This window comes from Vulpes vulpes, chromosome 5 (assembly GCF_048418805.1).
Source record: "Vulpes vulpes isolate BD-2025 chromosome 5, VulVul3, whole genome shotgun sequence".
NCBI classification, from domain to species: domain Eukaryota; kingdom Metazoa; phylum Chordata; class Mammalia; order Carnivora; family Canidae; genus Vulpes; species Vulpes vulpes.
Window position 1 is genome coordinate 75,160,437 of NC_132784.1, and position 21,112 is coordinate 75,181,548.

At 36.4% G+C, this 21,112-nt stretch overlaps 2 protein-coding genes across 3 annotated transcripts; one reads left to right on the top strand and one right to left on the bottom strand.

Moving 5' to 3' along the window:
* Positions 1 to 4,648: 4,648 nt before the first annotated feature.
* Positions 4,649 to 5,603, bottom strand: LOC112912197 (olfactory receptor 4C45-like). Its single transcript, XM_025988932.2, has one exon. The coding sequence runs from the start codon at positions 5,576 to 5,578 to the stop codon at positions 4,649 to 4,651; it is 930 nt and encodes a 309-aa protein (XP_025844717.2). The 5' UTR covers positions 5,579 to 5,603.
* A 4,609-nt stretch (positions 5,604 to 10,212) lies between these two features.
* LOC112912187 (olfactory receptor 4C12-like) lies at positions 10,213 to 19,654 on the top strand. 2 transcript variants are annotated; one of them, XM_072757344.1, is made up of 2 exons: positions 10,213 to 10,223; positions 18,739 to 19,654. In XM_072757344.1, the coding sequence occupies exons 1-2, from the start codon at positions 10,213 to 10,215 to the stop codon at positions 19,652 to 19,654; spliced, it is 927 nt and encodes a 308-aa protein (XP_072613445.1). The 2 variants fall into 2 exon arrangements, with proteins under 2 accessions (XP_072613445.1, XP_025844707.2); XM_025988922.2 differs by lacking the exon at positions 10,213 to 10,223 and having other exon boundaries at positions 18,725 to 19,654.
* Positions 19,655 to 21,112: the final 1,458 nt, after the last annotated feature.

Below are 21,112 nucleotides of genomic sequence, written 5' to 3' on the forward strand. Positions count from 1 at the left end.
CCTTCTCAGATTTCATTCTTTAAGAGTTAGGAGGCTCCTATAATTTATAATAAACTTCTCCTTTATTTCAAAAATAATCTGTAATTCATCCTGTTGCACCATATCTACTTTTTACACTAAGAAAAAACAAACTAGGAATTAATATGAAAAATAATCTGTCTACTACAAATATTCAACAATTAGTCTCCAAGAACCAATAAATTCAGGAGCTCATCAGGAAGTACTTCTTATTTTATTCCCAAATGCTATGTAGTCTAACAAAAATAAACTTTCAAAGTTCCTAGGAAAAATTAATATCATCTTTCATTTTGTCACATCCCGATAGTCTAGTTAATAAAACTAGGTGTAATGGAGACCTTCAGTTCTCTACCTATTTGTTTCTATTGTTGGAAAATAAAAGTGCCATTGAGCCAATTTTCCAATCAACTAATAAAAATGAAGTCACGATGAAGCTTATTAAAAATATCATTTTCCCCCCACAAACGCCACAATGTCCCACAATTTTATCTCAGGAGACTTTCTAGAAAAGCATACTTACTTCTTTGAAATTTGACAAGCACCTTTTAGTAAAGTTAAGATATCAATTAGCATAATGGACTGATCCTAATGCTCCCTTGTGTTTTGTTGCCTGAATCATGGTTAACAACAGCCCAACTAACTTATGAATGCTCCCTATTTTTGAAAAATTTCAACTTGCTAGAATAAACACATGAGTAAATATCACCAGAAATTTTCTATATGATTTAAAAATTATTACTAATTTTATTTACAAAGGTAGCAGTGTCTCCATTTTGGAGTCTAGGGTAAAACACCTTTCTCCCCAAATACACATTTATTTTAAAATTCAGAATCTAGGAAAACAAAGGTGGGCAATCCACACATGTGTGAGCCCACACACACTATTTATTGTGCATGTGTAAATCCATCTATAAGCCATTACCCAGAGATAGTCCCTATCAGTGTTTTGGTAGATAACTGGTTATCCTGGTTGCCTTTTGCTTCTCTCCTCCTCCCACACCTCCTCCCTTTTCTTGTCCCACCACTCCTCCCTCGATTTGTTCTATAAACTTGGTTAAGGCTCTGCTATCCTGAAAGGTCCTCTCTGGGGCTGATTTCTCTGTTCAGCTTACAAGCCATCTTAAACTTTTCTGATCATAGGTTTCCTTGTCCAAAAATGGGTATTTTAATTCTTAGTATACGCCCTTGTGAAAGGTGAATGTGCATGAAGAGCACAGCACCTGATAGGTTGATGGCATCTAATGTTGGTGCACTTCATGCCAGTGGGCAACAGAGGAAGAAAGGCTAAAAATAGTTTAGCTTCCAAATTTAAAAACCATTGAAAATAAGCTTGTGGCATAAAAACAGAAGAACTGCATTTGAGAATTTTACTCCAGTGCTTACTGTTATGTGGCTACTGGCAAGCTACTTTAAAAAAACAGCTTTACCTCTGTCTTGAACACTCTTCCTTCATGGACTTTTTTCCTCCTTTCTTTTTTAGTGAATGACAGCAGAATGAGCACATATTTATGTCAAAATATTTGATATTTATTTATCAGGGGAAAGTAGTGCTATATAAGCCACAGGTTACTTCTTTATGTACAAACTATTGCCAACGGAGGAGAAGATAGTTTCAAAAAAAATTCCTGTTATGTGGGAATCAAAACATTCATGGAGTTACAGATTGTTGCCTAGTCACTAACTGGTCTTTGCAGACTTCTATATTTTCAGCCTGGCCTATCTATGAAGGTAAATCCACCTTCAAATTGGTCCAAACAATGAAGACCCAAAGGGTTCCAAGAAGAAAATTCAATTCAAAGATTGAAGAGAAATGTAAAAATTTTAATTTGCTCTCCGGCTGTATTGAGCAGATACAAATGGATTTGATAATGCACAAAGGCTTTGGATCAGACAGGCTTAGATTTGAATTGTGATGTAGGAAAATTTTAGCTAATTGATCTTGAGCTATATATATAATTAACCTCTCCAACCCATTGTTTCCTAAATCATGAAATGGGGGAAATCAGGATTGTTGCAGTTATTGGGCCATAGTAAGAACTCAGTAACAAAAAAAGTGAATACAAAGCACTTTGACCTAGTAAATAAAATAATTTAAAAAATAAAAAATAAAAAAAATAAAAATAAGCTATCATAATTATTTATACTAGCATTGTTTTATTGATATTCACACCATTCCATGGGCAGGTTCACCATTATGTTCAAATAAATGTTTTAAACAGAGGTAAGTTCCACAGTTTGAGACTAGAGTTAAGGAAAGAAATAGGGACATAAATTTACTGCCTCCAAAGCATACAAATGAGTGTGAGGTTAGGACATAGTTCACAGAAGGTGCTCAAAACATAAGCTGTCATCATCAGCATCATGAGCATCATCATTCTTATTTTATCATTATCCTATTTCATCTCATCTTTGATGGGAACTACAGGCAGATCATCCAAAAGGATAAGTTTGATATTTTAAACATACTGCTCCATCTACAAGGTGGTCATTCACAGGAAATTCTGGTAAAACATCTATGTTTTGGAATTTATTATTGAAGGGTAATTGACATACAATGTTATGAAGTTTCAGGTGTAAAACATAGTGATCTGACAGATCTGTACATTATTCAGTGATCACCAAGATAAGTGTAGTCACCCATCTGTCACCATACAATATTACAATACTATTGATTATATTCCTTATGCTGTGCTTTTCATCCCCTTGATTGATTTATTTATAACAAAGCTTGCACTTTTTAATCTCCTTTACCTATTTCACTCTTCCCCCCACAACCACCTCTGTCAACTACCACTGGCAACCACCACTTTGCTCTCTTAACTATATGTTTGTTTATTATGGCAAAACATTTATTTTTAAAAGGCCTTCATATGGAATGAGATTTAACCTGATATGAAGTCCTGAGAACATGAGAAATGTTAGCATCATATGATATTCAAATCCCTGGTTGTGAAATCACCTTCTGAAGACAAGCTTCTGAGCTCTTCCTCAGGAATCACAAGCTCTGTACAGAGATGTGTCTGTTGGTCCCTGGCATTGGGTTCTCCCTTCTCCTTCCAGAGCACCAGAGTGGGATCCATCATTAGTGAGAGCTTTTGAAATAAGTTTTGCTCAAACATCTCTCACACTTGCTCTATCCAGCTTCCCCATTTGTTACTGTAGTGGTGTTAAGGGCATTTTATCCCAGAATAGGGAGTTGTTGGTGGGCTAGCTTTAGTGTCCAGAGATCTGCTCCCAGGTTCCATTAGCTTCTTTGCTGAGATAACTCTCCTCTATATTGTCCTTACTCATAAGCATGTGACTTATTTTGAAGTGAAGTGGGGCTGGCACAGATGTTTGGTCCTCCTGTGATCATGGTTAGTGAATGACGGTAGCAATGTTCTTGGCCTCCTCTTGTCAGCAACTATAGTTCCTGGCATATGTTCTGTCCTGGTGACATATGTAGGCTGTAACCATGTCTAAGCAATTTCACTAATTTTTAGCTAATTCGTTTTTTCAATCTAAGTCATTTTATTCTTACAACTTAAGAGAGTGGGTAATGCTATTTTAATTTTATAGATTAAAAAAATCCATAGAGAGATGAAGCAACTTGCTTCCATTCACAAAGCTAATTAATGTGGGAGACAAGATGAGAAATGAAGCCTATTTGATCCAAAGCTCTTAATCTCTGACTTCAAAGCATCTATTTCTGAATCTTTCCTAGAATTTCATTATGTACATGTTATGAATTCTTTTCTGTAATCCAGATCTGTGGTCCTTTTTCAGTTTTGTGACACTACTGGTAATTTCCTGCCCCAGTTGTTCAGAGTCTTCCTTTGTCCACGTCTAAAACATGACTTTAACATACAGATATTTTCTGCCTTAACTCTTCAGACTTGATCAATTGTATTTCTTTTGCATCAGCCAATTCTGCCTCTAATTCTTTCTGTAGACAATTGTATATTACAGCGAATGGCGGTGATGTAATTTTTAAAAGAACACAGCAAATGTTCTCATGACTGTGACAAGTGATAAGTTTTTTTTATTGTTGTTATGCAGGAACATCTATAACATCTATCCTTTCAAATTTAGGAATCTAAGAAAAAAACATTTTGGATGAAAGTACTTCCCTGGTGTTCTATATTTTTTTGCATATATAGTTGCCTTTCCTCTTTTAAAATAACATTTAATTCTAGCTGTAGTGCTGGATATAAAGTGTGTTCAATAATATTGCTGCTGATCTGTTTCATACCCATAATCGGGACAGCATTATGACTTTCGTGGCCCTTTGCTCCTTTCATCCTTATGAATCCTTTTCCTCCATAAAAAATATCAAAAATTATATTTTATGACTGTGTTAGCATAAAGATGACTATACTCCAAGTTGCGCTTAGCTTATATTTATTTTTTCTTCATATTTTAAAAGAAATTAAACTGTTCTAAGACCTCCTAAAATTATTGCAGGCTGTAGGCACTGTGTCTCTTGTGCTTTTTAATGGGTACATTGACCCTGCCCATAATATAAGTATTCCTGAAGAAAACTGACCCAGATAGGATAATTGATTATCCCAAGTGTAATCAACTAATAAAGGGAATATATCTCTATAAATTATTACTAGATATTTTTGTGTAAATACTCTAATCATAAGATTCATTTATCACCAGTTTTCATTATTTGTCCCCAGAGTTTCTTCATGACTTTTTTTACTTCTGAATTTCTGAGGGTATAGATTAAAGGATTCAACATAGGAGTTACTAGGGTAAAAAACACAGTCACAGCTTTGTCAGCAGGGAAGGAGGTCGTGGGTCTCAGGTACAGGAATGAACAAGGTACAAAGAATAAGATGACAACAGTGACATGAGAAGCACAGGTAGACAGGGCTTTGCGACGCCCTTCAGAGCTATGAGTCCTCAGGGAGCGCAGAATGACAATGTAAGAAGCAACCAGCATAGAAAAAGTGAGCAAACATAGTGATCCACTGTTGGCAGAAACCAGGGGTCCCAAAGTGTGAGTGTCTGCACACGCTAGCTCCAGGAGAGGTATTAAATCACACAAAAAATGGTCGATGACATTGGGGCCACAGAATGGTAACTGGATCATGAACAAAACCTGGATCCCTCCATGAACAAAGCCTAAAATTCCAGCCATTCCTACCAAGAAACCACAGACAGGTCGGCTCATAATGGTCATGTAATGCAATGGCTTACAGATGGCTACATAGCGGTCATAAGCCATGGCAATTAATAAGATGATCTCAGCTCCAGCAAAGAAATGTTCAGCAAAGAGCTGAGTCATACAGCCATTGAAGGATATGGTGTTCCTCTCAGAGATTAAGTCAAAGATCATTTTAGGTGCTATGGAAGAGGAGTATAAACCATCTATAATGGACAAGTAGGACAGAAAAAAGTACATGGGAGAACCCAGAGCTGGGCTGATGAAAATGGTGACTGAGATGAGCAGGTTACCTGCCAGTGTGATCAAGTAGGTGATTAAAAACACAGCAAATAAGAATTTCTGCAGTTCTGGATTCTGGGTCAGGCCCAGCAGAACAAATTCTGTTACATTGTTCATCCTTTCCATGGAGTCAGCTTGGGTTATGAGCACATGGTCCATCTGGAAAGATCATAGAATTTCTTTAAAAAAAAAAAAAAGACTTATTTATTTATTTATATTTTTATTTTTATTTATTTTTTTTTATTTTTATTTTTTTTATTTTTATTTTTTAATTAATTTTTATTGGTGTTCAATTTACCAACATACAGAAAAACACCCAGTGCTCATCCCGTCAAGTGTCCACCTCAGTGCCCATTACCCATTCCCCTCCAACACCCGCCCTCCTCCCCTTCCACCACCCCTAGTTCCTTTCCCCGAGTTAGGAGTCTTTATGTTCTGTCTCCCTTCCTGATATTTCCCAACATTTCTATTTATATTTTTAAAATTGAAGTTTGATTTGCCAACATAAAGCACAACACTCAGTGCTCATCCTGTCAAGTGCCCTCCTCAATGCCCATCACCTGGTCACCCCATCCCCTGCCTGCCTCCCTTTCCACTTCCCCTTGTTCGTTTCCCAGAGTTAGGAGTCTCTCATGTTTTGTCACCATGTCTAGTTTTTCCCACTCAGTTTCACTCCTTTCCCCTATAATCCATTCACTATTTCTTATATTCCCTGTATGAGTGAAACCATATAATGACTTTTGACTAGTATTTTTAACTCAACATGAAAATCTTCCATCACTTTTTGGTCCTCGTCTCTGGGATTGATGGAATCACACCTTCCATTCACCTCTACTGCTTTGGAGATAGTTGTCAAAAAGAGTCAAAAGGTTAAATTTCTCTTATTCATATACATTGAATAGTGACAATATGTCATAAATGCTAGAATAAAAGCAACGTGTTATTATGAATGTTGACTTATGATTGACTTCCAGACTCTGGCTCTGAAACATTACAGATGGTTTCTCTCATTGTATTTGGGACAGGTTTCATCAATGACAATTATTTTGAAATTATATTTGCTCATTGGCATGAATATAGGTATATGACACAACATTCTTTAAAAAGTTAACTGTATATCAGATAGGAAAGTGCCATCCTTACTATGTCTATACAAGCATTGTTCTTTGAGCTGTGATTCCTTTCTGTCAAACGAATGCACATACACACAGAGACAGAGCTGCCAATGGAGTTTTTCCCCTTCAGAATGCCGAGGAACTATATAACAGCTCTTTGAGTCACATTCACTTGGCAGCCCTGGATGTTGTGTCTGGCTCAACATGACTATTACATACTCACTCTTCTCACATCTTTAGATGCAGACATGTAAGTGATACAATGATCCCTGAAAGTCCTCAATATTTCCTAAATGAATTTTCTGTGCAATTGTTCTTTCATCACATATAGAATAATGCTCTGGAATAAATAAATAATCGTAGTCACATTTTACAAATGGAATTAAAAGAGTCATGAGTTTTCCCTGATTTTCCTACTGTTGAGACAGAAATACTATTTAAGATAAATACAATTTTTTCTTTTTATATTTCAGCTTCAATAAAGATAAGGAAAGATATCTTTTGTTTGTTTTCCAGAAATCTCAGTCTCTTTAGTTGTTTCTTCTCTTCTCATGGCTCCTATAGGTGGCGAGTATGTGCTTAATCAGTATTAATAGATTTAATTTATGAATTCTAACTTCACTGTGGCAACATGGAGGTCATGAAAAGGGGAAACAATTTCAAATTATCACATATAGAAACCTAACCAAGCAATCCACTTCTACATACATGTAAACCATAATGTTAAAAAAGTGACCTTAGTGGTTCTCAACAGCATCTTGTGTAGCAGCATTATAGATTACATTTTCTACTTGTATTTTCATGTCATTATGTTCAAATTCATTTTTAGGGAAAAACACTACATGCAATTCACAGAATCTAGCTATAAAAACTATTTGGTGAAAATACATGGCTAAATTAAATTAATCTGCTTATAGTTTGGGGAAAAAGATTTAGTTATTACCAACCTGGATCTAGTTGATTGTGGATTCCACTATTTTTAGACCACACCCAGTTATTTTCTTCTCCCGAGGGCATAGCTCCACAGTTGCAAATACACTCTGTGAACTAACAGGTGGGACACTGGAATTCTCTCTTGGAAAACTCTTTCAGTCTTGGTCATTTTAGTTTATTTTGGTTCCCATTATCAGTCTGAACTCACCCAGAAAAATGAGCTTTTTTGTTAGGAAACTTCAATAGCTCTAGGATTTAATTTCTACTCACTTTCTTGGCCTTCTATGAAAGTATAAGCACATCTTCAAAATACACATATTTTTCAAATCTCAGAACTATATTTAATCTAAAGTAAAAATAATGGGAACAAAGCAAAATCTTCAAGTCAGAGAAAGCTAGTATATGGAACTATAAAATGTATAAGTGCATTGGATCCACTTAATTGGATATTTTTTTTCAAATCCTGCCAAATTTATGTTTCCCAACAAGTTCATGAGCAGTATGGAGAAAATTCTTTTTATTCCTGATTTTAAACCACTAAGCTTGGGAGCAGTGTCTCCCATATAAATTTTAAGCTGGTTGGTATATATATATATATATATATATATATATATATATATATATATATATATACTCTGCTTCTGTCATTTACTTAAATATCCTATAATTCTGTTTCACTTTCTTTAGAAAAGTATTTAAATAGACTTTCACAAAGTGTGGGATTTGGTAATGCTTTGATTTCTCAAGTCCTCAGAGAATTAGTAATTGGTCCTTTTGGAATCTTTGCTGAAAGCATCATCTATAGTTCTTCATTTTCTCCTACTTGGCACCCAGCAACATCATTAAGAGGCCAGTTTTAGAAATGCAGTTGTGCCTTGGTTAAACACATATCTCTGGCTGTAGTTTAGCGTGAGATTTTGGTCAGATAACTTTGAAAGCTTCGTGATAGGGCTTTGTTGATCATTTTGACATTGGTGAGCCTGGTACAGGATAGGGGGTAGTTTTAGGCATAGGTCAGAGTTCAGAGAATGGATTTAAAACATGATTGTTCTAACTAATATAGTTGCCCTGAGGATAGAAATGCCAGTTTTTAAGGTTATGTGCCATGTTACTCTGGGAAACTGTGACTTTTAGTGGCTGACAAAGGAGACTCAGATGGCAAAATTCTCAGCTACCAAAGATTGGGTAATTTATGAATCATAGATCTATCAACTTCCTTTTGGGTGGCGTGTGTCTAGATGGAAGGGTCTCATGATGTGTTCAGGGGAATATAGCTTTTCTCTTTATCCCACACAAAAGGAATTATGGAGATCTACAGTAAAGAGTGATGCTTCTACATGGTAGCCATTGAGAAAAATCACATCACAGCTAAACATTATATGTGGACATTCAGAGGTAGAGGATGGAAACACTATAGAAAGGAGCTTCCACTACAATGTTTTCTGCCTCCATTTGTGAGGGATTGAAGAGCTGGCTAAAATCCTGCACAGACTCATCTTTAAAAAAATCAACCTTTACCTTTAATGAAACTGATACACTCCTGAATTCCAGAACAAGAATGAGAAGCAATGCCTTCAGCTCAGCTCTGTCCTCAACAATTAACAATTTTGCCTCACTTATGGTTGTCCCTCCCTGCTCTTTTTAAAATTGTGACAAAATACTCAAATAAAACATTTCCATTTTAACTATTTTCAAATGTACAGTTAAGTGGCATTAAGTACGTTCACATTGTTGTGCAACATCTTCAACAACCATCTCTAGAACTTTTTCAGTTTTCCACACTAAAAATCCATACCCTTTAAACAAACACTGCTCATTTCTCCCTTCCCCTAGATTCTGGAAAACATTTATTTCTGCTTCTAAGAGTGGGACTATTTTAGATATTTCATATTAGTGGAATTATGCACTGTTCTATCATGGGCTTCTTTTACTTAGAATAAGGCCACAAGTTTCATCCATATTGTCACAAATGAGAGAGATTCCTTTCTTTTAAGGCTGAAAAGTATTCCGTATATCTATATCTATATCATCTATATCTATATACTATGTTTCTTTTTTTTAAGTCATGCATCTGTTGTTGGACATTTAGGTTGTTTCCACAGCTTAGCTATTGTGAATAATGCTGAAATGAACATAGGAGTGCAAAGAATTCTTTGGGACCCCGATTTCAGTATTTTTGGATTATACCCAGAAGTGGGATTGTTGGATCATATGGTATTTTTAATTTTTTTGAGGTACCTCCATACTGTTTTTCATAGTGACTGTACGAATTTACATTCATACCATTAGTGAACAAGTGTTCCCTTTCCCCACATTCTTACTAATACTCTCTCTTGTCTTATCGACAATGGCCATGTTAACAGATGTGAAATGACATATCATTGTGGTTTCGATTTGTATTTCCCTGATAATTAGTAATGTTAAGCACATTTTCATTTACTGTTTGGCCATTTGCATATTTTCTTTGTGCTAATGCCTATTTGAATCTTTTGCCTATTTTTTTTAAAGATTTTATTTTTGTTTATTCATGAGAGACATGCAGAGACATAGGCAGAGGAAGAAGCAGACTCCCTGTGGCGAGCCTCATGTGGGACTCTATCCCAGGACCCTGGGATCACGACCTGAACCAAAGGCAGACACTCAACCACTGAGCCACCCAGGTGTCCCTCTTTTGCTTATTTTAAAATTGAACTATTTTTGCTATTGAGTTGCATGAGTTTTTTGTACATTTTGGATGCTAACCCCATATTAAATATATGTTTGCAAATATTTTTTTCCATTTTATAGGTTGTCTTTTCACTCTCTTAATTATTCCTTGTTGTACAGAAGAATTTTAGTATGATGTAGTCCTGTTTGTCTATTTTTGCTTCTGTTGTCTGTTCTTTTGGTGTCATTTCCATGAAATTGTAGTCCATTCTCATGTGATGAAGATTTTCTGTTATGTTTTCTTCTAAGAGTTTTATAGTTTCAGGCTTTACATTTTAAGTCCATTTTGAGTTGATTTTTTGTGAAGGTATAAGATAAGGGTTCAATTTCGCTCTTTTGCATGTGTATATCCAGTTTTCCCCAGCACAATTTGTTGAAAAAATTATTCTTTTCCCATTGTGTATTCCTGCCACTCTTGTCACACATAGATGACCATATGTATATGCATGGTTTTATTTGTGGGTTCTCTATTCTGTTGCATTGGTCTATATGTCTATCTTTATGCTGGTACATACTGTTTTAATTACTATAGCTTTGTAATATAGTTTGAAATTTTTTATTGATGCTCAATTTGCCAACATATAGAATAACACCCAGTGCTCATCCCATCAAGTGCCCACTTCCGTGCCTGTCACCAGGTAACACCCACCCCTGGCCCACTTCCCCTTCCACCACCCCTAGTTCTTTTCCCAGAGTTAGGAGTTTCTCATGTTCTGTCTCCCTTTCTGATATTTCCCACTCATTTTTTCTCCTTTCCCCTATCATCCTTTTCACTATTTTTTATATTCCCCAAATGAATGAGACCATATAATGTTTGTCCTTCTCCGATTGACTACTTTCACTCAGCATAATACCCTCCAGTTCCATCCACGTCGAAGCAAATGGTGGGTATTTGTCGTTTCTGTAGGCTGAGTAATATTCCATTGTATACATAGACCACATCGTCTTTTTCCATTCATCTTTTGAATGCCATTTATTTATTTATTTATTTATTTATTTATTTATTTATTTTTGTTGTCTGATTGATGAGGCTAGGACTTCTTGTACTATTGTTGAATAGCAGTGTTGGACATCCCTGTCTTGTTCCTGATTAGGGGAAAGGCTCCCAGTGTTTCCCCCTTGAGAATGATATTTGCTGTGGGCTTTTCGTAGATGGCTTTTAAGATGTTGAGGAATGTTCCCTCTATCCCTACACTCTGAAGAGTTTTGATCAGGAATGGATGCTGTTTTGTCAAATGCTTTCTCTGCATCTGTTGATTATATGGTTCTTGTTTTTTCTCTTGTTGATATGATCACATTAATTATTTTACAAGTGTTGAACCAGGCTTGCATCCCAGGGATAAATCCCACTTGGTCGTGGTGAATAATCTTCTTAATGTATTGTTGGATCCTATTGGCTAGTATCTTGTTGAGAATTTTTGCATCCATGTTCATCAGGGATATTGGTCTATCATTCTTCTTTTCGGTGGGGTCTTTGTATGGTTTTGGAATTAAGGCGATGCTGGACTCATAGAACGAGTTTGGAAGTATTCCATCTCCTTCTATCTTTCCAAACAGCTTTAGTAGAATAGGTAGGGTTTCTTCTTTAAACATTTGATAAAATTCCCCTGGGAAGCCATCTGGCCCTGGACTTTTGTGTCTTGGGGTTTTTGATGACTGCTTCAATTTCCTACCGGTTATCATCCTGTTCAGGTTTTCTATTTCTTCCTGTTCCAGTTTTGGTAGTTTGTGGTTTTCCAGAAATGCGTCCATTTCTTCTAGATTGCCTAATTTATTGGCATATAGTTGCTCATAATATGTTTTTAAAATTTTTTGTATTACCTTGGTGTTGGTTTTGATCTCTCCTTTCTCACTCATGATTTTATTAATTTGAGTCTTTTCTCTTTTCTTTTTAATAAGGCTGGCTAATGGTTTATCTATCTTATTAATTTTTTTGAGGAACCAACTCCTGTTTTTTTTGATATGTTTTACAATTCTTCTGGTATCTATTTCATTGAGTTCTGCTCAAATCTTTATTAATTCTCTTCTTCTGCTGGGTGTAGGTTTTATTTGCTGTTCTTTCTCCAGTTCCTTTAGGTTCAAGGTTAGCTTGTGTATTGGAGTTCTTTCCAGTTTTTTCAGGGTTGTATTGCGATGTATTTCCCTCTCAGGACTGCTTTTGCTGCATCCCAAAGATTTTGAATGGTTGTATCTTCATTCTCATTAGTTTCCATGAATCTTTTAAATTCTTCTCTATTTTCCTGTTTGACTCTTTCATCATTTAACAGGATGGTCTTTATCCTTCATGCGTTTGAATTTCTTCCAAATTTATTCTTGTGATTGAGTTCTAGTTTGAAAGCATTATGGTCTGAAAATATGCAGGGAACAATCTTTTGGTATCCGTTAAGACCTAATATGTGACCCAGTATGTGGTCTATTCTGGAGAAAGCTCCATGTGCACTTGAGAAGAATATGTATTCAGTTGCTTTTGGATGTAAAGTTCTGTAAATATCTGTGGTATCCATCTGGTCCAGTGCATCATTTAAAGCTCTCATTTTTTTAGAGATGTTGTTCTTAGAAGATCTGTAGTTTGTAGAAAGATACAGGTGCAGTGAAACGCTGGACACCTGCACCCCAATGTTTATAGCAGCATGTCCACAATAGCCAAACTATTGAAGGAGCCTTAATGTCCATAAAAGATGAATGGATAAAGAAGATGTGGTCTATGTATACAATGGAATGTTACTCAGCCATTAGAAATGACAAATACCCACTCTTTGCTTCAATGTGGATCGAACTGGAGGATATTATGCTGAGTGAAGTAAGTGAATCAGAGAATGACAAACTTTATATGGTCTCATTCATTGGGGAATATAAAAAATAATGAAAGGGAATAAAAGGGAAAGGAGAAAAAATGAGTGGGAAATATCAGAGAGGGAGACAGAACATGAAAGACTCTTAACTCTGGGAAAGTAACAAGGGGTGGTGGAAGGGGACATGGACAGGGGGTTGGGGTGATCTGGGTGATGGGCTCTGAGTGGGGCACTTGATGGGATGAGCACTGGGTGTTATGCTATATGTTGGCAAATTGAACTCCAATAAAAAATATATATAATAAAAAATAAAGAAAAAACGAAGACGTCAGATAGTTTAAACTTCCCCCTTAAGACAATTGAAAAAGAAGAATGAACTAAAAGCAAAACAAACAAAAATAAATAAATATTAGAACAGAAGCAAATGAAGTAAAGAAAGGAATAGAGAACAGAAAAATAATCAAACCAAAAGTGGGTTCATTTACAAGATCACCAAAATGACAAACCTTTAGCTAGACTGACTTAAAAAAAAAAAAAAGGATTTCAGACTCAAATAATTAAAATCAGAAATAAAAGCTAGGAAATTATTATCAGCTTTACAAAATTAGAAAATATAAAGACATCCTGTGAACAGTTCTATGCCAACAACTTACATAGGTTAGATGAAATGAACAAATTCTTACTAAGGCACAAACTAGGAACTCAAGATAAATGGATAAACTGAATATACTTATAACAAATAGATTGGATTAGTAATAAACCTTGCCACAAGAAAACTCATGCCAAAGTGGTTTCACCTTGAAGTGAATTTTATCATTTAAAGAAGAATTAACACGAGTCCTTCACAAATTCTTCCAAAAAAATAGGAGAGGAGGGAACATATTCAACAAGATCAGTGTTGTCCTAATATGAAAACTAGACAATGCTATCACTAGAACACTATAACCAAGATCTTTTATGTAAGCATACAAAAATCCTCAACAAAACACTACTAAATTGAATCCAATAGTCTATAAAAAGGGTTATATACCAAGGGCAAGTGGGATTCATCCAGGAATGCAAAGTTGGTTCAAGATAGGAAAATCAATCAATGTACTACACCAAATTAAGGGAAGGACATAATGCTCAGTAAGGATAGCTATTACATTTTTCCCAGTCTGCTATCAACTGCCTAGCCATACATTTAAACATAGCAGCTGCTTCAATTCTCACAATAAGTGATTTTAACATTATCCTTTCTTTCAGGCTGTAGAGTATTTGTTTCAGTATACATTTGCAAGATTGCAGAACATATTTGGCTGTTCTCATCTCCACTGTCCTGAGAATACTATGTGTGAAGAAATTTGAAGAAATCTGTTTGCCTAGGTAAGGTTTCTATTTTCAGGTGGTGAGTGGAACTCTTACACTTCTAAAAAAAAGTAATTGAAAAGGTATACAAATCTTTTTTTTTTTTTTTTTAGATTTCTACATCAGACAAGTTGGACAAGGATTTTTACCTTAATTTGGTCTCCAACTCTAGATCTCACTCTGCCTGAAAATATATTAAGTCTCAAGGTCCTTATGTGCTTGTTTATAGTACATACAGTCAATAGATTGACTTAGTATCTCAACCTCCTCTGGTGACCTCAGCCAGGGAGGATATTTCCTCAGGGATATGTGATCTGAATGAAACTCCAAGTTATTTTTACAGCTTTTAGCATCCTTCATGCTCCATTTTGTAATACTCAAGGGCTTGGAGGAGGAGTGCTTTACAACACAATTTATAGACCAGGAATGTAGGCTGTTAATACATTAACTTAAAGTTCATGGAAAAGAGCCATTCAGGTGAAGATGTGTTGTTCATAGACAGATTCTCCCAAATATCTATTTCTAAAGCAAAATCTTAAAAGAAAACAGCTATAATTAATTCCTGAGAGAGCAAAGCCTTAGATAGAAAGCCTTGATATTCTCAGTATCATCTCTAAACGTGATGATTCAAGAAGAAATGGTTTTCTTATTTTAAGGGTAGAATAAGAGGGGGGTATTAAGTGATAAAAATATTTTTGTCTTTTTTTTCTATAGCCATGGAACTAGGTGCTGAATATCAGAAGATTCTCCTTAGTACCTAAGGACTTTGGATTCCAAATTCAAATTCAATATTTTCTTTTTCTTTGACTTGAATTTCCAAGGCATTGGAGCTTTGAAAATACCATTGTCTAATCAGTGAGGACTTGAGAAATATACATGTACATACCATGAAATTTGTACAACGGTATATAATGGTTATTTCTTTTTCTTAAATACATTGAGCATTCTCCCTAACAACAGAGGCAACCATGGTAAGTTAACTAGAATTGCTGATTTTTAATCCAGTTTCTTATATTTCCATTTTACCTCAAGGGGTTTATAATGAAAATCATTGAAATATGGTTTTCTGATATTTTATCAGGAACCACTTTGAGATGATATAGGATGTTTTGGAGAAATATTTGTTCTCATCACTGTATTAGATATATCTATAATATACCAGGAATAATTTCACATTTTATGGATTCCTGAATCAATTGCTAGGTTTTTGAACCTGGAGACAGTGCAGCAGGGCAGCAGATTGAAACTAGATGGTTACTGAAGGGTTTCTGTCAGTGATAGAGCATATGATGTGGTGGTTTGGATAGACGGAGATTGGCTTTTGTATGGTCACTCATATTCTTGAAGCAGTGCTCTGATTTTCATAATTTCTAGTGTAAGAGGTGGTGGTGGGGAATCATTTCTAGTGATAGAAGGAGATATGAGAGGCAGCTGAAAAGACAGAAAGGGAAATTTGAGATGAAGCCAATATAGGGTGTATGACTTTCACTGTGGTCAAGATAGGTCAGCATGGGAGAGAAGAGAAGGACAACTTCTGGATTCAATTTCTTAAGGAAATCTTAAGCCCTAAAACTGAGAACCATAAAGAGAATGTGTTAATATATAAGATCTACACGAAAGAATATACTTCCTGCTGTGGTTGGGAAACTAAACTAAACTCCAGGCTCAGGGGCACTTGTTATTCTGACTCTGTTAAAGTTTCTTGGATTTTGTTCTAACTTAGGTAAGATCTTATATCTGATATAGTGGATGTAGTGCCAACAATATAATGGAATTTTGCATTCTTAACTCGGACTTAGCCCTTTTTCTTACAGATTCAAGATAGGTATTACTAAAGATAAGAGATGAAGGTTAATTCTCTTTGTCACCTTACAGTGGTTTTTCCTTGTAAACATTCATCTTAAGGGAAGCAAGATGGAGAAAAAAAATCATTGTATTGAGCATTAGAAGACTTTTTCCTGTGGTCTGTTTTCTTGGACTTTGTCTCTCTGGACCTCAGTGTCCAGAGAGCTCATCTTTTATCTTTTAAGAGCAAAGTACTCATCTTTTAAGAGCAAAGTACTGGTGCATTTTTAACGTATAACAATTTTAGTGTTCTATGCATCCTTGAACTCATTAACATCGACCTCTACATTTAACAGCTTAGCAAAATAACTGCCATGGATTTTATATGGTCACAGGTGGTGGCTTTCGGTACCAACCCACTTGTTCAAACTCCGACTTTCGTGGATTCTCAGAAGTAAACTGAATCTGTACTGGAGAGGCACTATCTCTGCCTCCTTTTTTTCTCTGCTGAAGACCTAGAGACAGACATCCTGGGTTTAAAAAGTTGCCTCTTTTTAAAAAACCATTATCACTTTCAGCAAGTCATTTATTATTATTATTATTAACTAGAGTTCATTTTATTTAAAAGATAGATAACAGTGTACCACGTCATTGCACTATTATGAAGATTAAGTGAAATAATGCATGTGAAGTACTTAGTACAGTGCCTAGCACATGACCAACTCTCAAAAAATGAACTATTATTGTAGGAACTACATAGTACAAAAACAAATCTCTGCCTGCTATTAAGAATGGGGTAAAACAGAGCTATAATAAAAGTTTCCATTTTGGAATATTTGAGTATATGGAATTTAAACAACAAAGATTTCTGTCCTTGGAAGAAGTTTGTCTGCTTCGGTCCTTACTTTCAATTGCAGTCTGAGGGTTCTTTCATGGAAGATCAGGGTCATCCTGCTATATCAACACTTTTCTGTAGTTCTCATTTACCCAAAGATGTGGGAATAGAGGGTTTGAGTGGTAATATGTACACTATTGGTCTTTGACAAGGACAAGAAAAGAAACATCCTATACTTGATTCCATCAATTAATAGAGGATATCAAACACATCAATTTTGACATAAGACCAAGTTGCTATGTTTGTATGTTAGTTTTTTTAAATTTTTTATTGGAGTTCAATTTGCCAACATATAGCATAACACCCAGTGCTCATCCCGCTAAGTGCCCCCCTCAATGCCCATCAGCCAGTCACCCCAACCCCCCACCCACTTCCCCTTCCACTACCCCTTGTTCATTTCCCAGAGTTAGGTGTCTCTCATGTTTTGTCACCCTCACTGATATTTTCACTCATTTTCTCTCCTTTCCCTTTATTCCCTTTCACTAGTTTTTAATTTCCCCAAATGAATGAGACCATATACTGTTTGTCCTCCAACGGACTTATTTCACTCAGCATAAGACCCTCCAGTTCCATCCACGTCGAAGCAAATGGTGGGTATTTGTCGTTTCTAATGGCTGAGTAATATTCCATTGTATACATATACCACATCTTCTTTATCCATTAATCTTTCAATGGACACCGAGGCTCATTCCACAGTTTGGCTATTGTAGACATTGCTGCTATAAACATCGGGGTGCAGGTGTCCCGGTGTTTTACTGCCTATGTATCCTTGGGGTAAGTCCCTAGCTGTGCAATTGCTGGGTTGTAGGGCAGCACTATTTTTAACTCTTTGAGGAACCTCCACACAGTTTTCCAGAGTGAAGAAAGGGGAACCCTCTTGCACTGTTGGTGGGAATATGAACTGTATGTTAGTTTCTATATGGTATGGGACAGATGAAAATTGTAATAGACAATCATTTAAAAATATACTCAATTTACTTCAAGATTGATAAGAAAGAAATAATAAATGAAATAATGATAATTAATGAGTCAAATTTGGGATTTTCTGTCTGATTTTGACCATGAAACTCCATTTTTAGCCTGGACCTTCAAGAAGCTATAAAAACATATTAGTCGATTTTTGGTTCTTCCAAAGGCCATCTCCTCTGGAGAAGAATTGGTAATTAGAAGTGTGCTCAATTTTCCTCTAAAGGATTCTTGTCCCTGGAAGGATTCTCTGATGCATTGGGCTTCCAGAATGGAGACCACTATCTAGGGCCTTGGAACTCTAAGGCGAGCTTCTCAGTGAAGAATTTGTGGGATCATCTGGAAGAGGTGTTCTTTCCATATTCCTCATTCTGTACCTTGACCATGTGTAACAGGGACAGTTTATCTTACACTTCACTGCCTTTGACATTTAAGAATACATTGAGATACAGAGAATAAAGCAATCTGAGGTCCAGGAAAAAGCGGCAAAACTTAGCTTCGAATACTATATTTAAATACTATATTGAAATTTGAGTGTCCACTAAGAGAAGTTTTGAAGTACCTATTCCTTCAGAGTTTTAGAAAGAGAAGGAATCATCTGTGAGATTGCTAGAGTACTGTTAAAAGTCAAAGTTTTGGACTGTTTCATGATTTTATGGTTCCTTTTTTCTTTCTTTCATTTTTTAAAGGTAAAGCATTCCTCCCTGGAGTTTTAATCACCTATACCACATAGATGGAAAATCAAAGAAATGTGACTGAATTTATTTTAATAGGTCTTACACAGAACCCCACAATGCAGAATATAGTATTTCTGGGATTTTTGATTCTGTACATGGTAACACTCTCAGGCAACCTGCTCATTGTGGTTACCATTACCACCAGCCAGGCTCTGAAGTCCCCCATGTACTTCTTTCTGACTCATCTTTCTGTGATAGACACAATTTATTCTTCTTCTTCAGCTCCTAAGCTGATTGTGGACTCCCTTCATGAAAAGAAAGTTATCTCCTTTAATGGGTGTATGGCTCAAGTCTATGCAGAACACATTTTTGGTGCTACGGAGATCATCCTGCTGATAGTGATGGCCTATGATCGCTATGTGGCCATCTGCAAACCTCTTCACTATACTACTGTCATGAACCATAGGCTGTGCATTCTCCTGCTGGGCGTGGCCTGGACTGGAGGATTTCTCCATGCAACCATTCAGATCCTCTTCACAGTCTGGCTGCCCTTCTGTGGCCCTAATGTCATAGATCATTTCATGTGTGATTTGTACCCTTTGTTGAAACTTGTTTGCATGGACACTCATACCCTTGGTCTCTTTGTTGCTCTCAACAGTGGTTTCATCTGCCTTTTAAACTTCCTCCTATTGGTGGTGTCCTATGTGGTCATCCTGTACTCCCTAAAGAACTATAGCTTGGAGGGGAGGCTCAAAGCCCTTTCCACCTGTGTCTCTCACATTACAGTGGTTGTTTTCTCCTTTGTGCCTTGCATATTTGTGTATCTGCGCCCAGTGAGCACTCTGCCTATTGATAAAGCTGTTGCTGTCTTTTACACTATGGTGGTCCCAATGTTAAATCCCTTAATCTACACCCTCAGAAATGCTGAGGTAAAAAATGCTATGAGGAAGCTCTGGAGAAAAAAAGTGACTTCAGATAATGAATAAATAGAATCTTTGAGCACCACACCTAGAAGTAATAGAGGTAATCTAGTGCAAGCCTCTTGGTCTACAGATGAAGACATCAACTCTAACAAGGAGTTGGAAAACATCAGCAGATAACCACTTAAGCACAGAACTACGGCTCGGACTGGACTCCAGACTTACTGTCTCTTATCCCATACTCTTGTCATCACAATTTACTGCTTTTTAATCCATAAATATTTACCTATTACTTGAAAATCTCAAATATCTTTAGAAGCTAGAACATATGAATCTAGAATATTGGATTGGTAATAAAATAATCTTATGTTTGTTTTTTTAAAATATTTTTAAAAATCTATTCGTGATATACACAGAGAGAGGCAGAGACACAGGCAGAGGGAGAAGCAGGCTCCATGCAGGGAGCCCGATGCGGGTGATCCCGGTCTCCAGGATCACACCCTGGGCTGAAGGCGGTGCTAAACCGCTCTGAAGTCAATCAGAGAAGGACAAACATTATATGGTCTCATTCATTTGGGGAATATAAAAAATAGTGAAAGGGAATAAAGGGGAAAGGAGAGAAAATGAGTGGGAAATATCAGAGAGGGTGACAGAACATGAGAGACAGCTAACTCTGGGTGACGAACAAGGGGTAGTGGAAAGGGAGGTGGGCGTGGAGTTGGGGTGACTGGGTGACGGGCACTGAGGGAGCACTTGATGGGATGAACACATTATCCTATATGTTGGCAAATTGAACTCCAATAAAAAGAAATTTAAAAAACTAATCTTATGTAATAGTGAGATGTTGATTACTACTGATTATTGAGAATAACAGGGTTAATGATATTCCTTTATTTTGGGCTCTGGTATCAATATAACTTCTTTCTTTTGTGATTTTTCTTGCTTATTACATTTTGGTTGTACAGTGAAAAAAGATAGTATTTATCAAATGCCTATAAAGCCTATAGGTGTATTAGGTATTTTCCATATTGTAGCACTCAGGGCCCATATAAGAGACAGATAACACAGTAATTTGAAAAGGGGATGTTTACATACAATTGTTTGCTATATCAGAGCATTAACTGGAAATGGCTAATGATTACTCCAAAGAACACCCTGGGACTGAGAGATGAATATCAAAGAAAGGAACATGTTTAGAAGGTGGAATCCTTCCCCAAGGCAGGGATTCATCTTTTGGAGAAGGAGTAGTTGTTGCCCATTGGATGGTGACGTTCACTAGCTTGTCTTGGGCCAGAACTAGTTCATGGTAGATGGAGAGAGACTGACAGGCAAAAAAGGGACTAGTAAGGTGGGAACATCCCACTGGGCCACTGGTTGTCTGAGTGACCCACTGTTACTGTATGTAAACAGAGGACTGTGGCCTGGACTGGCAAGCAGGAAACAACCCTCAAGGTTGCAGTTGGACCAAGGCTGGTGGAAAACACCCCAATTATGGTGCAGATCGACTGAACTGAGAACTTGATT

Bases quoted from the DNA above. Each gene is read 5' to 3' on its own strand.
- LOC112912197 (XM_025988932.2), bottom strand. From the start codon at position 5,578: ATGGAAAGGATGAACAATGTAACAGAATTTGTTCTGCTGGGCCTGACC.
- LOC112912187 (XM_025988922.2), top strand. From the start codon at position 18,725: ATGGAAAATCAAAGAAATGTGACTGAATTTATTTTAATAGGTCTTACA.